The sequence below is a fragment of the Piliocolobus tephrosceles genome, chromosome 11, assembly GCF_002776525.5.
Source record: "Piliocolobus tephrosceles isolate RC106 chromosome 11, ASM277652v3, whole genome shotgun sequence".
Taxonomy (NCBI): domain Eukaryota; kingdom Metazoa; phylum Chordata; class Mammalia; order Primates; family Cercopithecidae; genus Piliocolobus; species Piliocolobus tephrosceles.
The window spans coordinates 50,400,652-50,419,262 of NC_045444.1; the positions used below are offsets into that span (position 1 = coordinate 50,400,652).

Consider the following 18,611-nt stretch of genomic DNA (forward strand, 5'->3'; position numbering starts at 1 on the left):
ATAAAGAAAATGCAGTACATACAGGCCAGGCATGGCGGCTCACACCTGTAATCCTAGCACTTTGGGTGGTCAAGGTGGGTGGATCACCTGACCTCAGGAGTTGAAGACAAGCCTGGCCAACATGCAACATGGTGAAACCCCATCTCTACTAAAAAAAAAAAAAAAAAAGAAGAATGCTGGGTGTGGTGTCATGTGCCTGCAATCCCAGCTACTCTGGAGGCTGATGCACAAGAATAGCTTGAGCCTGGGAGACGGAAGTTGCTTGAGCCTGGGAGACGGAGGTTGCAGTGAGCTAAGATCACGCCACTGTACTCCAGCCTGGGTGACAGAGTGAGACTCTGTCTCAGGAAAAAAAAAAAAAAAAAAAAAAAAAAAGGGTACATATAAATCATGGAATACTATGAAGCCATTAAAAAAAAGAATGAAGTCATGTCCTGAATAAAAAGAAATAAAGCCACACTCCTACAGCCATCATTGATGCTGGACTCCCTATTCAATAAGGGCATTATCCTAAGCAAGTTAACACAGGAACAGAAAACCAAACTGAATTTTATTGAAAATTCATCATTTTGGACAAAAAGAGTGTAAGAATGTTTCTTAAACAATATGCAGAGCTGACTGGCTGATCACTAAAGTTCTGGAAAATAGTTCATCCTTTGGTTCTTTACATCAGTAGCACTCACAGAAGACTTGCAGTAAAGACATCAGTGGTTTATTCTGTTAGCAAAGAGCATCTGCAGCTGCATATCACATTTAAGGAGAAAAAAAGCACTGTAGTTCTATCCATTCATTTAAATATGCAAATTAAATTGAACATTTTACTTCCTACCACTATTAGACTGAATAGATATTGCAAGATTATAATACACTATGCAAAAAGGTAAAACTAAAACAAAAAACATTTTAAAGACAAATCTGTTTATATTTTGTGCTGAGGAAAATGACACTACCTCAATAGTGATTACTCTCCTGTTACATCGGTAAAGAACTGGAAGCTATTAAATCTAATACATGTTAGTATTGGGGTAGAGATAATGTTTTCAATTGTTCTGTTTAAATATATAATCTGAGTGAAAAACCAAAGGAAAAAAAAATACAAGAAAGCTCTGGAAATAAAATTCTTTCTCATGAGCTTTGGTCTAATGCATGGTTGATGAAGTCATGAGAATATGCTCATTATCTTTGATTTTATTTCAGCAGTTTCCAGAAAATACAGTAATAAATAAACTTCTATTACTACTTGATGCCTAAAAGTTTAAATTTAATATGTGGATCAAATTAATTCCCAATGTTCCATTTTAAGCTTTTGCATTAAAAGACCTGTACATTTTACTCCTTAATATAAATAATTTAAAGTGTTTTCAGTGAAAAACACTTCTTGATTTACAGAGCAGATTTTTATTACTGAATTGCAAAGCTATTTGTTAGAGATTAATGGTAGTGACTATAACGAAAAAAAATTTTAAGTCCCCCCGAAAGAAAAACTTAAGAATATAAAATACTGTAATAATATACAATGCTAATTAGGAGCTAAATGAAATAGCTTGGAATAGGGCAGATATCTACTGAGAATTAATACCATACTTCTAGGAGATTAATTATCATGAATAGAAGTTAAACTAGTCACAAACGTCCATGAAGAAAATATATAGTGAGCCTTTTCTGTCCTAGAAGATGAGGCAACAAGTCGTATTGGCCAGTATGACATACCTTTAGAAGCAAGCGTCCTTGGCAGGTTGATAACTATCTAGGCTGAGCTGTCAAAATCAGTTGCACTATTGTAGCTCATCAGCTATCAACTGAAGAGACTGCGGAACAATTCTAGCTTCCTCTCCACAGGCCTCACTCTGTCCCCTTCATGAGGTTCTGGCATGTCCCAGAACGTCCATTGTCAAATCAGAAGTACAAACATTTTCTAAGTGGTTCAGGGAATGCAGGTAGTGTTCAGAAAAACCACTCCCCAGATCTTTAAAAAATGAATCCTTCTAAGAACACACCTTTCCTGCCAAAATCATTTTTAATTCCATTTCATAAGAGAAAGGCTGCTCATTTGAACAGAACCTTACATTGGCACATTGCTCTGAGGCATAAACTCGAATGCATCAAACAAGGCGATGACTTTATATATTGGCAGCTATGCTAGAAAGTAAATGACTCCAATGACTATGTACAAAATTCTTTCACAAGTCTGAACAAATTGAAGCAATTAATGGAGCAGTCACTGATAAATTATTTAAAATGATTTTGATGATTCCTTACTAAAAGTTGTTAAACATATAATGCAATGAAGTTTGTGGCAGGCTGAACTATAGTCCCCAAAAGAAAACCATATTTAATTCCTAGAACCTGTGAATGTCACATGGAAAAAAAAAATTTGCAGACAGTATTAAATTAAGGATCTTGAAATGGAGATCATCCTGAATTATCTGGGTGGGCCCAAAATGTTACCGCCTTCATAAGAAAGAGAGAGACTTGACACAGACAGAAGAGCAGAAAGCAATGTGACCACAGTGGCAGAGATTAGGTGATGCAGCCACAAGCCAATAAATGCCGGCAGCCACCAGGGCTGGAAGAGGCAAGAAATTAGAGCTTCCAGGGGACACACATCCCTGACAACACCTTTATTTCAACCCAGTGATACGGATTTCAGTCTTCTGGCCTCCAAAAGTGTGAGAATAAATTTCTGTTGCTTTAAGCTGAGTTTGTGGTAATTTGGAACAGCAACCACAGGAAACTAATAAAGAGTTCAAAGAATCAAATGGCATCGCCATAACAAACTCCTTCCTGTCTCACCTACTTATATGTAAACATGTTTTGAAAACAAATCTATAAAAATAAAAAATCAGGGGACAAAACTGTTGCCAAATCCTGTCTCCCTCTAGTAGAACAAATTCTTTACAACATATTAAAAGAATTTTTTTAAACCCTTCACACTTCATAATAGAGATGCCTTTCCAAATAAAACATTTTTTAAAGGCTACTCCTTGTGTTTATGACTTTAAAATGTGAAGGACTTACTTATTTCTTCAAGAAAAGTTTAGGGTCTACACTCCCATAAAGAGAATCACTGCTATGGATACTTGTACCTGTCTGTGCTACAATTGACTCAAATCGTGGTCCAAATGACAGCTTATTTTTTTTTAAAACATCTCAAACACTTTGCATTGTGCTAATAAAAATTATTATGAAATGTATTCTTCCATCAGTTGGATCTGTTTTAGCTCTGAAATTCCCATAGATCATTCTTTAAATGTAGAGGGGTGTGTAAATTATAAAATTTCTATCCTTGTTTCCACTTTGTGCTACTTTCTTTCTCTTATAACTACAAATAACAAAAAATAAAAAGAATAAAGAAATGACTATTCATAATTCTTTTCTATTTTTGTACCTCTGAAGAAAATCTTCACCACAGGATCTATACTAAAATAAACAGAAAAGCAGGACTTTCTGAAAAATAATGGCAAAGAAGCCACTGGCTTCATTCTCCCCAACAGAAAACCAAAACCAAATAAACAGCATTGAGATTTTCCCCAGAAGTATCCCAGAACTCAAATATGAAGATGAGACAGTTCCATGGGCAACAGAAAAGTGAAGAAAAACTCCAGACGGTAAGAGAATCAAACTTCAGTATCCACCACGATGCCCCTCCCACAAGCTTCTGAAAAACTTTCCCCCAACTCATTGTGTTTACACCAGAAAAAGTGAGATTTAGGTGGACAACCTCCTACCCCACCATCTTGGGTTCCCTGGCAGGAGATCTGTCTCTGTCTTCATCATAGGAAGCATTGTGATTGCCTGATGGGAGAAATATCCCTGAGGACAGGCAGAGACAAAAAAAAGGAGGCAAGACAACCATTCCCAGCCCCAGAAACTCTGCTCTGCAACCCAGCCAAAGGAGACACCAAATCAGAGTGGCTGTTCAGTAGCACCACACGGCAGGAGGTTCATCCCACAGGTCCCCTGGCCATGGGCCCCTAGCCAGCTGTCCCGCAGTGTTGGGATATCCCCTTTGGGAACCTCTCCCATTTGGAAAGTGCAGTGCTCTGGCCTTTACTAGAGCCAAGGCAAACCTAGGCTTAAGGCGCCACCTAGAGCCAAAAAGAAGGCAATGACCTATCGGTAAAAACCTCTAAGGAATATATCGAATAAAAAAACAAAAGAAGCCAGGCAAAGAAGGCTCGAATAAATAACTAATCCTTCAGTGCAAAGATATAGACACACATCCACAAAAACAGCAGCAAACAGGGAACCACGATCTCTCCAAACAGACACAAGGAACCAGTAAATGACCCTAGCAAGACAGCAATATGTGAGCTCTGACCAAGAATTTAAAATAGCACCTTTAAGGAAATTCAGTGATTGCCAGGATAAAATTGATAAAATCAATTCAGATATTTATAAGATAAATTTAACAATGAGATTGATTTTTTTAAAGTACAACAAATTGTGAACCTGAGAAATACATTCTCTGATCTGAAAAATTCATTAGAGGCTCTCAACAGCAGAATGGATCAAGCAGAGGAAAACATCAATGAGTTGGCTATCCGAAAATACATGATCAGAAGGAAAAAAAGAAAAAAGAATGAAAAGGAACTGAGATCACCTATAAGATATAGAAAATTACCTCAAAAGACCAAATCTAAGAATTACTGGTGTTCAAGAGGGAGCTGAACGAGAAATAGAAAAGCAATGATGTGAGACAATAACTCTGTATCCTTACCTACACCTATGTGAGGCAGGTGCTCAAAAAGGGTCCAGCTGTGGTCATCAATGTAATGATTCTTCAGGATCAACAGCTGACAAACATCTCGAGCCGTTACGTCACTGGGTACATCTAAAGCCCTGCTGGTTTCATCTTCACTGTATACTTTAATCACCTGTGTAGGTAGAAATAAGAAAAAGAGCTAAAATATTCCTGTTTGTGTTTTTGAAAAATTGTATTGTGTGTATTTAAAGTATACAACATGATGTTATGAGATATATATATAAATAAATAGCAAAATGGTTACATAGTAAAACAAATTAACATGTCTATCACCTCACCTAGTTACCCATTTTCTTGCAAGTGTGGCAAGAGCAGCTTAAATCTACTCATTTCTCAAAATTCCAAAGTCAATACATTATTATGAATTATAGTTCTCATGTTGTACATTAGAGCTCTAGATGTGTTCATCCCACACATCTGCTACTTTGTATCCTTGATCTACATCTCCTCATTTCCCTCCACCCCACCACTGCCCTTGGTAGCCACTGTTTTGTTCTCTATCTCTGCATATTTGATTTATTTTTAGACTACACATCTGAGATCATGCAATATTTTTCTTTCTGTTAGAAAAGAAAAAATGACTTATTTCACTAAGCATAATGTCCTCCGGGTTCATCCATGTTGTAGCAAATGGCAGCATATTATTTTTTAAGGCTGAAGAGTATTCCCTTGCGTGTATCTGCATGTGTGTGTATGTGTGTGTAATGCAAATATACAATAAATTACATATATAAGCTCAAATATACACCCATCAATGGGACATGGTACTTAAGTTGTTTCCATATCTTAGCTATTGTGAATGCTGCTGCAATGAACATGGGAGTGCAGGCATCTCTGTGACATGCTGACTTAAACTCCTTTGGGTGTATAGCCGAGAGGTACTGCTGTGTCATATATGGCAGTTCTATTTTTAATTTCTTTACAAATAGCCATACTGTTTTTCAGAATGACTGTACCAATACACATTCTCACCAACAGTGTACTAGCGTTCTCTTTTTTCTACACTTTCACCAATACTTGTTACCTCTTGTCTTTTTTATAACAGCCATCCTAATGGGTATGAAGTGATATCTCATAATGGTTTTGATTTGCATTTACCTGATGATTGGTGATGTTGACCATCCTTTCATATACCTGTTAGCCATTTTTATGTCTTCTTTGGAAAAATGTCTATTCAGGCCCTTTGCTGCTTTATTTTTTAAATTTTTTTAGAAGTTTAATTCTTTCACTCATGTTGCCCAGGCTGGAACTCAATGGCACAATTTTGGCTCACTGCAGCCTCCACCTCCCAGGTTCAAATGATTCTCATCTCTCAGCCTCCTGAGTAGCTGGGATTACATGCATGTGCCACCACACCCGGCTAATTTTGTTGTTGTTGTTGTTGTTGTTGTTTTTTAGTAGAAACAGGCTTTCACCATGTTGGTCAGGCTGGTCTCGAACACTTGACCTCAGTTGATCTGCCTGCCTCAGCCTCCCAAAGTGCTGGGGTTACAGGTATGAGCCCACCACACCCAGTCCTTTGCTCATTTTTAATTGGGTTATTTGTTTTTCTGATATTGAGTTGTATGAGTTATTCATAAATTTTGGATATTAACCCTTATAATTACATATGGTTTGCAAATACTTTTTCCCAATCCATAGGTAGACTTTTTATTAAAATATTTTATTAAAATATCATTCCAGTAAATCAGTAAACATTAGTCAGTTATAATTCCTCATACAGTGTCTTCTACATTTAATTGTCTTATACATTGAATGAATGTTACCTATCCAAGACTTGTTTATGTGTCAAAGCTACTTTGTCCAACAATTTCCATTATCTTCAGTGTCTAAACTAAAGGTCATTCAATAACTATTTAGTATTACTTCCCCACCACTTTGGTCTCTGAAAAAGCTAATGTATATCTCTTATCAATATTATAATGGGGCACAGTGGCACACGTCTGTAATCTCAGCACTTTGGGAGGTTTAGGCAGGCAGATCACATGAGGTCAGGAGTTCAAGACCAGCCTGGCCAACATGGCAAAATCCCATCTCCACTAAAAGTATAAAAAATTAGCTGGGCATAGTGGCACATGCCTGTAATTCCAGCTACTTGGGAAGCTGAGGCACAAGAATCACTTGAACCTGGGAGGTGGAGGTTGCAGTGAGCCAGGATTGTGCCACTGCACTCCAGCCTGGGTGACAGAGTCATGTATCACCCTCGAGTAGGTTTCTGTGATACAATGACAAATTATGAATAAAGAGAGACTTTTCTTAAAAGAGTTTTTGCTAGGAGAGTGATCTAGTTTGGATATTTGTCCTCTCCAAATCTCATGTTGAAATTTAACCCCCAGTGTTGGAGGTGGAGCTTAGCAGGAGGTGTGTGGGTCATGGGGGCAGATTCCTCACAATGTCCTGGTGCCATCCTCATGGGATTGAGTGAGTTCTCACTCTTGGTTTCCAAAGGATCTGTTTGTTAAAAAGCATCCTACACCTCCCTCCCCTCCCTCTTGCTTTCTCTGTCGTCTGTTTCTGTTCTCTGCTGCACATTCCATGCCAGGAAATGAGGGGACTGAAGAATAATCTAGGGGTTGCTGAAAACGTTCTCTGCACCTCCTGACTACCCCCACATGTTTTCCTACAGTAAACTCTCCTCACCTGGGGTAACAGAAGTATGCCTCTTATTTTGCATGTTCTATCTCTTATTTCAGAGAAGCTAAGAAAATGAAAAACTAGAGACATTCTGAAGGCTAAACCAATTTTTTTAGAAAAGGGCTAGAAAAGAGCAAGAGGTAAAGTTGGATAAAATGAGAAAGGTGACTAAATAATCAGTATATGCCACTATTTTCTTCAGATTATGTCACTGCAAATTTAGACATAAGTTGACAAGAATTGAGATGCACAATCTTAGAGGGGCTTAGGCCAACTTGAATTTCTGGAATAACTGCATATATTTCATTGTTAGAATGAATAAAACCTGCTGAGAGAAAAACTTAATATTTTTGTTTGAAATCCATTTCAAGCCCTTATTTTTTAAAAATCCTATTTAATGCTCACATTCATCCAAAATACATTCATCTATGAATAATGAAATTATATTTAGGTTGATATTCCACAGCAGTAAATCTCTGTCATCTCTTAGATATATTCTGTATTTATGAAAATTCCTTAAACTACGAATGGGATGCCTTTGTTAAAAAAGTCTCATTATATTTCTATTTGTTCCTCCTTAAAGTAAATGAAAGGGTCAAGTGTGGTGGCTCACACCTGTAATCCCAGCACTTTGGGAGGCCAAGGTGGGCGGATCACCTGAGGTCAGGAGTTCAAGACCAGCCTGACCAACATGGAGAAACCGCATTTCTACTAAAAATACAAAATTAGTGGGGAGTGGTGGCACATGCCTATAATCCCAGCTACTCAGGAGGCTGAGGCAGGAGAATCGCTTGAAGCCAGGAGGCAGAGGTTGTGGTGAGCCAAGATCACGTCACTGCACTCCAGCCTGAGCAATAAGAGTGATACTCTGACTCAATAAAGAATATATGTGTGTGTGTGTGTGTGTGTGTGTGTGTGTGTGTATGTGTGTGTATGAAAAAGGAAAGGACAAGTGAAGACTTAACTCTCTCATAGAGCTGAACATGCCTCTTGCCCAAAGAATTACTACACTAAACCTTCCTATTTAAGAAGAATTGAACTCATCACAAAAACTGCATGACTATATGGGTTAAAACTAAGTTAAAGTTAAAGACTTTTGTGATCATGTAAAAAACAAATAGTAGAGCTGTTCTTAAGAACCACTGAAGCAAAATATTAGTATTCTATTTCCTATACATACTAAAAGGTAAAAAAAAAAATTAAACATTATATAATCATGCTATTTAATAAAGGGATATTATACATTTCTTTAATAAAGGGATATTATATATTTCCAGTGCAGTGGCCCAAATTCCCAGTTTGCTTTAGAATGAGCAGTATATTATTTATATCAATTTATCTACAAGATCATTTGAAATTGGATGCCAACAGGAAGAAATTCTTCCTGGACCCTAAAGAAGAAGAAGAAGAAATTTTGTTCCATCCAAGGATTGAAAGTTGACTAGCAAGAGAAACATGACACTGGTAAGGTTTATCTACAACAACCCACCAGCATAGACAGAGCGTCCAAGGAAGGCCAAGAGTGTACACACTGCCTGTGTTGGAAAGCCCTTCTGTGTCACTCTAATCCTGACAATCACAACAACCTTGGCCTTTGGAGTAGTTTACAGCTTCAAAAACTGCCCTAGAAACACATGGCACGTAGCAATGCAAATTTAATACGTAGTCACTGCAGCCCTTGCAAAGACATGCTGGAATGTGGGTGAAGCAAATCTCTGTTTTGGCTGACATTCTATCAAGGCATGTTTATACACTTTACACATCAACTCCTCCCCTAGACTGCTCTTCCTAAAAAGTAAGTGGAGGAAAGAGATTAAATAAACTAACACAACCCATTTTTAGAATACTAGACACAACAATGTTAAAGTACAAGAAGAAATGGTAACTTTTCAGAAAAAAAGTTTGAGGCCTTTAAAGCCTCTAGACTAAAAGAGACAAAATATTTAAAATGAAACTAAAAATAAATAAGCAAAATAAAGTCAAGTCAGTATGTATTACCTTGCCCCTAAAGCATACTTAGTATTTATCTGCCTCACCTGAAATTCTAAGAACATATTTGGAAAGCTCTAAGGAAAAAAGTGAGCAAAGGCTAAGCAGTCAGCCTTTCTCCTCCTCCTTGCTGACTTCAAGGAATGGGATGGCATGGGATAGCCAGATCCTTTCCAATGTGAACTCATTCAAGAGTATTTGAAATGAACTTGGCATTGTCAACTGGTCATTTGAGAATGTCACAGAGCAAAAGAGGCATTTGGATCTGCCATGACTGGATGACTGGGAGGTCATTAACTATGCCATAGGTTTGCCTCATTTATCCTTTGTTTCCTCAAAGAGAGAGAGAAGAGGAATCATCATTCGGCAGGTAAAATAATGAGCATGGATTAAGCACAAAACCATGAGTAAGAATCCATACAATGAAGCAAGAGAAAGAAAAAACTGAAAGAGCAAAAGTGAAAGAAAAAGATATTTGGGCATAGTTATCTATGGTTATCTTCTGTGTCAAAGTTTCTATTTTAGGAAAATTCAAATTCAATAGTCAAACCCAACTAAATTACTATTAATTAATTAGTCATTGATTTAAAATAATTTAAATGTGATATTTATTTTAAATTTTAAATTTATTTTAAATATCATATTTAAATATGGCCTTAGCATGATAAAACATATATATTTTTAAACAGAAATATAAATTCATTAATTTGTGTATTATATCTATTAATTATATATGTATAGTTAACATATAGTTAATGCAAAATAAAAATAAGAAACAAGGCTCACAGGAATCTGCTCTGAACTATGTCCTAAAGCTAAGCTTATTTCTACAGCTCTTTGAAAGTTTATCATCTAACCACAGTAAAATTATAAAATAACTTAAAATGTTTCAATATTTTTTCTTTATTATTTTTAATAGATAGGCAATGTACTTGAGTCATGCAAAATATTTTTATATCAGGGTCAGAGTAGCCCTGAATTTTTACATTCTTCTAAATAAGAAACACAGTGTCCTAAGATAACAAGAGACATTTTTAGATATCTTGAATTAAGCAACTCAGTAGTTCCCTTGAAATGAAAAGAATGGGAAGCACTGTAGTCATTATTACTTATTCCAAATCTCTAATTGTGTTTTTAAAATTTTGCATTTTAAAAACAAAGACTGTTTCAAAAGACCCTAACAGCTCAAGAATATCTACTGCTTTCTTATTGCTATCCTGTATTATTTTGCTAGCTGTCAAATATTTACTAAGATAAAAATAGTATATAGTTTTGAGAAATCATGTTGCAAGAAAAGCCTCCGATCCTCTCCACTTGTGAGGGATAGTCAAAAACACATTTTCCTTGAGCATGAACAGTACGTGTTAAACTAGTTATAAGACACTACCTAAAACAGATATTGTCACCAATATCAGAATTACAAGAATTGATTGACACAAACAGGTTTATTCCACATCCCTGTACCCCCTTTCAACTTTATTCCCTACAATCCTGTCCTCTGACTCCAATCCTACATTTTTTTCTGTTTCTTGAAAAAGTCATGCTCCTTCTCAACACAGGGCCCTTGCACATGCTACTGCTTGTGCTTAGAACATGGTTTCCTTACCCTCTACTTTTTCTGCTCCCTCACATCTTAGGATAAACCATTAATTCTGGGAGGAAGCTTCCAAAGACCTCCACCTTAGGTCCAGGCCCCTTTTGCATGCACGCATGTGTGCAACTATAATTACTACGCGTTGCCCTTCACCATGAGAATGATGTATGACATCAGGGACCACTGTTTTCTCCTCTTTATATCCCCAGCAGTGAGCACAATGTGGGGCCCATACGACAATCAAAACAATTCCTTCAGTAATGAATGAAAACATCATGTACACCCCTGCATGAGACAATATTAGTGAATTCCGAAATGGTAGTGTTGAAACCTCATGGAGTTTGAAAACCTCTATGGGAGAAAAGACACATGTGAACCAAAGAGAAAATTTAGGCAAATTTTCATGAAACTTATGGACTGAACAAAGGTGGCTTAGATGACTGCTGAGGGCCATGTTATGTCTGGGATTCTGAAAGAATAAGGAAAGAAGGTAAGAAAACACCTGTGTGGGACAAACATGAGCAAACACACTGAGGAAGAAAGGAGGAAAAATGCTCAGGAAACAGTAACCAGACCACACTAAATGGAGATCAGAAGGGCTAAGTTATGAGGACAGGGAGGAAGTATGGGTGCCTGGAAGCCTGAGGAGGGCGTGCCTTCACCCGGTACTGTGGGACACTGGTTTCCATCGGTGCAAACTAGCCATGGGCCACCACAATAGGAAATACTTTTAAAGATACACAAGTGATGGGTAGCTTTTTAAAAAGTTGGCAACGTAGAAATAACTCTTAAAAATTAAATGTTATTTAATAATAAAAATGACAGTTTTACAAGAATATGATTACAAAGTGGTAAGAGAATCAGGATAAATAACCACATGGTGACTTAATCACTTAGGAAAGGATTCAGCTACAATAACAGAAAGTCATTCCTACCTACAATGGGCTAGCCAAATTGAGGTTGATCTCCTCACATTCAAAACCAGGGCAGGCAGCTCAGGGTTTGGTGAGGCAGTTCCATCAAGTCACTCCTGACCAAGGCTCTTTCTGTCCTTTCACAATCTTTGAGGTACGGCTCTTATCATTAAGGGCGCAAGATGGATCATCTCCACACCACCTCTGTAAAACTCAGTCCTGCTATAGATTTGCTTGATATTACATTTCTGCAGTAAATTTTAGGGTCATGCCTGGATAAAGAGATTCAGAATTAGAGAATCTGTGTTCCTGGGGATCCACAGAGAGCTTCCAGGAGTCCTGGATATGAATTCAAAATGCATAGAAGTTTTTTGGGTTTTTTTGTTTTGTTTTGTTTTGTTTTTTGTTTTTTATTTTTTTCTCAGACGGAGCCTCGCTCTGTCACCCAGGCTGGAGTGCAGTGGCACGATCTCCGCTCACTGCAAGCTCCGCCGCCTCCCGGGTTCACGCCATTCTCCTGCCTCAGTCTCCCAAGTAGCTGGGACTACAGGCGCCCGCCACCATGCCCAGCTAATTTTTTTTTTTTTTTATTTTTAGTAGAGACGGGGTTTCACCATGTCAGCCAGGACGGTCTCAATCTCCTGACCTCGTGATCCACCCGCCTCGGCCTCCCAAAGTGCTGGGATTACAGGCGTGAGACACCACGCCCGGCCTGATGGGATTTAATGATGCATTAATTTTCCATCCAGCAACAGGCTAAAGAGGCCCAGTGTGGTCTCAGTACTGGAAATGCCCTACACTTGGCACAGAAGGGAAGTTAGCACTATCACACTAGATAGCCTGGGGCAGTGACACTGCAGCAGCATGCCGCATCTAGGCTTCCAACCAAGAGAAAAAAAAGCCTGCCAGCAAGAGACTCAAGAGAGGCTCCTTAAAGCCCCTCCCTTCACCTTTATCCTCCTACTCTATTATTTACCTTTTCTGCTCTCCTTGTCTCAGGCCAAGAGCCATGAAGAGCCTCTTTCTTTGGGCCTCCCTTCTTCCTATGAGGCAGAAAGAAGGGCTCCAACTCAAGGGGGGGTTTCATTTGACAAAGAGAGAAATTCAAGCCCTTTCAGTTTGCTCTATTATGTGGCAGGAAAAAAGGGCAAAAGAAACTGCTCGAATTTCATTAAAAAAGAAGGCAAACATTAACAACTAAGTTAGAAAATATCCTAAGCTATCACATACAGACACACACACACGGACATGTTATTTTAAGACCTAAATCCAATATGAATAATAAAGAGAGGTTCAAATTACAAATCCCACACTAAAGTTTCCGATGATTTCATCAAAGCTGTGTTCTCCGAAGTTTCAGTGTTTTTAATACTCATGCAATTCCTGCTAAGATGCCAGCGCTAATTCATCTTTGAAACGAGAAAACCTCTGCAAATGCTAATGCTAATTCATATTTAAAGCAGAACACCACTGGCCATGCTTATGTTGGACACAATCTTATTTCAGTATCTCATTTCAGTTTTTAAGCAATAGTTTATTCCCTGAACAGCCATAAGACATGTCTAAGTGAAAAAGTTAAAAATTGGTTCACACAGTGAGAAAGAAGAACAAGTAGGGGAGGGGTGGAATAAGTGTTTAGAAGAAAGGGAAAATGTGAGAAGAAGAAAGATACTGTTTACTAGAGCCCAAGACACATCAGACTTTATTGCAATTATTGAGTTGTCTGGCATCTACTGAAGCCCTTTTAGGAACTACGTTATTTCACTGATTTTTAAAAGCACATTTTTTTCACATTTAACTTCTCTGAAACCTGGATGTAACTTACCCTTAATGGTATGTTATAGTTTTATTGGAAGTATATAAAATAATGATGCTTCTTACAACTTAAAGTGACATACAATCAATCAAATATGCTATGTTCAACATTCCTGGATATTTGGGGGTATTATTTCATAAACTTATAATAATGTACAAATTTTCTAGATCCTAACATTCCCGTGCAGTAACAACACTGAGAACAACAGATTTATACCCACTTTGTAGTTTTACTTTTCCTTCATTTTTCTAAATATTTACTTACTTTTCTTATTTTATTTTATTTTTCCATGAGTTATTGGGGTACAGGTGGTATTTGGTTACATCAGTAGATTTTGGTGCACCCATCACCTGAGCAGCATATACTACACCATTTGTAGTCTTTTATCCCTCACCTGCTCCCTTTCTTCCCCCCAAGTCCCCAAAGTCCATTGTATCATTCTTATGCCTTTGCATCTTCATAGCTTAGCTTCCACATATTAGTGAGAACATACGATGCTTGATTTTTTTATTCCCAAGTTACTTCATTTAGAATAATAGTCTCCAATCACATTCAGGTTGCTGCAAATGCCATTAATTCATTCCTTTTTATGGCTGAGTAGTATTCCATCATATAAATGTACCAGTTTGTTTACCTACCTGTTGATTGATGGGCATTTGGGTTGGTTACACGATTTTGCCATTGCGGATTGTGCTGCTATAAACATGAATGTGCAAGTATCTTTTTGTATAACAACTTCTTTTCCTCTGGGCAGATACCCAGAAGTGGGATTGCTGGGTCAAATGGTGGTTCTACTTTTAGTTTTTTAAGGAAGCTCCATACTGTTTTCCATGGTGGTTGTACTAGCTTACATTTTTCTGAATATTTATTTGATATCAGTGAAAGACATGTATGGAGCATGTATAGTCATGAATATTTATTTTATATCAGTGAAAGACATGTATAGAGTATGTATAGTCTTGTAAAAGAAATGGAATCTATACTGTTAGAATCATAAAATACTAAAGGTTAGAAGGGTTCCTGGAGAACATCTACTGAAATCCTCCCATTTCACAAATGAAAAAGCTGAAGCTGGAGTCATGACCTGCTCAGAGACCTCCAAATGCTCACTGGCTGAGCCAGCCACAGATCCCCATTTCTGGCTCCCACCTGATGCTGTATTCTTTCCATTCTGTTCGTCCAGTATTTAGGCTGCTTTAAGCTGCTGCTTCTACATGACATCTTGGATAAAAGTATTAGAAAAATAAACACTAGAGCATAAATAGATGTATACATACATATATATCCCAAAGCACCTAGCTTTTTGAGTGTCAAAAAAGGCTGTTTTTCTTTGTTTTGTTTTGTTTTTTCACTTTTCACAGCTTCTCGCTAGAATAATTGCAAATACTGAAATAGCCAGCAGAGGGAGTCTTTATTTCTCAGTTTGTGCAAATAGAGAAAATACCATGTTTCGAAAACTGCAACCTTGTTAAACCTATGGAGTTTCTGTTTGATATAATCACAAGCTTGTGACAAAGTTAATATCTATTTTTTTAGAATTATTAAATATTTGAATTTTTAAGATAAATGATTTCTACATACTAAACATTAATAAGAAGGATTGTGGGAGCATATGTATACATATATACGTATGTGTCACCCCACTAGGAACCTTTCTTAGAACTCAAACTTGAAGTTTTCGCCAGGATTTCAAATAGTAATATCAAATTTTTTCTTCAAATATTGATAAAACTACCCAAGCAAATTTCAGTTTTGAAACTGCAAAATAATAATCCCTAGTATTTTCCCAAACAAAGCCTGAATGTATATGTTCAAATATGCATGTCTGATTAGGAGGCTTTCTGACAATGCTGTTCCTGCCAAAACAAATTTTGAATTCCTCTTTGAGAATTCTCATAATGGCAAGCATTTTTAATATCCTACAGGGGTAGAAAATCTTTATCCTTTCTAGGGGTTTAGAACCTGAAATGACCAAAAGTCTTGCTTCTTTTTTTTCTGCCAAAAAGAGATTATTATTTTCAATATTTGGCTTAGAGTTCTGGGGCACAGCCAGGAGAGCCAGCCCTACAGACTGCCCCAAGCAATAGTCTGAGACTGTTCATTAGCCCAGCTATTTTTAATCAGCCTTCACTGTCAAATGTGGACTACGCATTACAGTGTGCAAAACCATGCTGCCCAGCACCTGTGCTCAGGGAGATTCAGCCCAGGTGCTCACAGTGGACAGGGGACCCTGGAATCTGCTGTGATCAGATCTTAGACCCCAAACTTAGCATTAGTCTTGAGTTTTAGATTCCTCATACTGTAAAATGGGCAGAATGCCGGCAAACTGATAGCACTCAACTAATGTTAGCAATTATTATTATAAATTTTTGAAAGCAAAAAAGGCATTTCTGAATAAGTCCCAAGAGACCCTACCGTCCTGTTGAACTCTAAGAAACTCTGAACTGATGGTTGAATCACTATGTCTTTGAGGCAAAACTGAGTGCACAGCAAGGAAAAACAACCAGGAGAGCAAAAGGCAGATTGGCAGAAAAGGTGAGATTCATCCCACGAAAAGACTACAGGTAAAAGGACAAATGACTGCGGCTACACAGTGATGAGTGGCTATGGGGTGCACGTGCCCAGGCAATTCTGAGAGGCAGCCTCCTGTGCTAGGTGGAGCAGAGGCCTGGACCTCAGTCCCGCCTCTGTCATTGATGAGCAAGGTGCTTTGGCAAAGACACTTAACTCTCCAAGCCAATTATCCTCATCCAAAAATGGGTCTAGTCACCAAGCATTTAGGGTTCTTATGAGGGTTTAAGTGAATGTGTAATGAATGCTGAACATGTTGTAGCTGCTATTTTTTATTGTTCTGTGTGAAGGACAATACTCTGTGTGAAGGTTATAGCAAATTGCCCACTGCAGCAAGTTGGAGCTAGATAAAGGTAATGAAAAGGCCTGAGTATTATAGCTTCTCATCCCAAAAGATGAGAAACTTGGCAAAAATGAAGGAAAAGCAACAGAGAGACAAATATTAGGAAGGAAATAGTAGGTCAATATCTAAAGAGCTCAATCTTGCCTTTACACAAAATTTTTTATCCAGCTAATTGGTAATTAGATACCAACTTTGTGCCTTCTATGTGCTGGGCACTGAGGTCCAACGAGGACCAAAAGTAACAAGTTCTCACCTTCATACAGCTAAGATTCTATTAATAGTAACACCACTTGCCTACTGAAACAACGTCTTAATACTAGACCTACTTTTATCCCTTTCAAAAATACAATCCAGAAGTCCCTGTCTAATACTCCCTAGGACACTGAAAGGAGGAGTAATTAACCACCTATCTTGTATTTAAATCTACGTTCCCAAAGATTTTAACAAAGTCTTCATCAGCATATATAGTTGGATTCATTTTTTTAAATTCAAATTAGAGTCCTTCTAAAGTTACAGAAAGGAAAACTGTGGGAGCAAGCATTTGAAAGATATATTGTCTTTCTCTCCTTGGCTGCAATCTATGAAGAAAAAACACTTTTCGTTTGACTCATTTTCTACTATGAAATCTTTGGATAACCACTTTAGCAGAATAGGGCACAGAAAATTTAAATTCACAGTCATAGGGAAATTTAAACTCTATGAAACTAGTAAAACATGCCATTTCACAGGTGGGGAAAAAGGGAAATTCATGTTCGTTAGACTTCTACTGTGTGTGAAATGCTTCTAAATATTTATCCTGTTGAATCCTCACAACTGTTCTGCGAGGAAGTATCCTCATCCCCAAGACAGAGATTCTCAGAGGGTTTGGAAAGAATGCTCCAAAATCCAGGGCACTGGTGAATGACAAAGCTGAGCTCAAACTCTGGGCTTCCCGTCTCTAAAGCATCCAAATAATCTGCTACATCACACTTCCTAAAAACTCACTGCTCAGGAAAATAAACATTTTATGAAAATGCAAATACCATTCATCTGTGTGACCCCCTTCCTGGTTGAGTGTACAACTAGGTTACTCTGTACAAAAGTGAAAAGGGCAGGAGAAATATCAAGGTTTAGCAAGAATGAGAACTCTGGATAAAAAGCAGTAACAATGCCCACTACCACTTCACTATCACCTTCCAAGCAAGTCCACCATCTAAACTTAGACCACCATCCATGGCCTTCCACAACCTCTTCTGCTCAGGAAATCTGCTCCCTCCCCACTTATTACCATACCTACAATCCCTATCCAAGTAATAGAATATTATTTGCTTAAAAAGCATAGCCACATTTCACATCTGGCACCAGAATAATAAAAATCCCAGACAAATATTTACTAAATGTCTAATATGTCCAAGGCACTTGTAGAGGAGCTGGAGAGTTACCCACCAATATCCACGCTTCCTCTCTTCCTTCCTGATGAATCCTGATTCTGGTGAGGAGGGCAGTGTGCTACGCTCCAGGCCTGCATTTCCTGACTTTTCTTGTACCCAGAGTTGGCCAATAAGACGTAAGCAGAAACTCCTGGTTACTCCACAATAGGCATGTTAACTGGTATAAAACTCATGAGCCTGTTCTTGGTCCTTCACATTCTCTGTGCAAAGACTGTAAACAGGATGACTGGAAATTTACATTTATCTTCCCATAAAAGGAAAAAGGACTCACACTAGAGAAGAAATAATAGCAAGAAGGAGGTCAGTTGCCTGAGGACATTGTGGGGCTGCAACATTAGCTTTGGACTGATCCTTGTAAAGTGAAAGAAAAATAAATCTCTTTTCCTCCTTAATCCACAGTCCTTTGTGTTTTTTGGTTACATGAAATTACATTCTGCCCATAACTGACAAAACATTTTATTTAAAGATTTCTTCCCTTAAAATACTAAGATTTAGTTGTAAGACCAAAAATCAAAAGACAACTTTTGGAAACCAAACGGTGGTCCAAGATATACA

General features: G+C 37.8%; 1 protein-coding gene across 2 annotated transcripts in view; it reads right to left on the reverse strand.

Annotated features, from left to right (window-relative positions):
* GRB14 (growth factor receptor bound protein 14) overlaps positions 1-18,611 on the reverse strand; it is a 136,868-nt gene that overhangs the window by 59,896 nt on the left and 58,361 nt on the right. For both annotated transcript variants that reach the window (XM_023217504.2, XM_023217505.2), the window contains one exon: positions 4,721-4,877. In XM_023217504.2, coding sequence (XP_023073272.1) covers positions 4,721-4,877 — 157 coding nt within the window. The remainder of the gene's footprint in view (positions 1-4,720; positions 4,878-18,611) is intronic.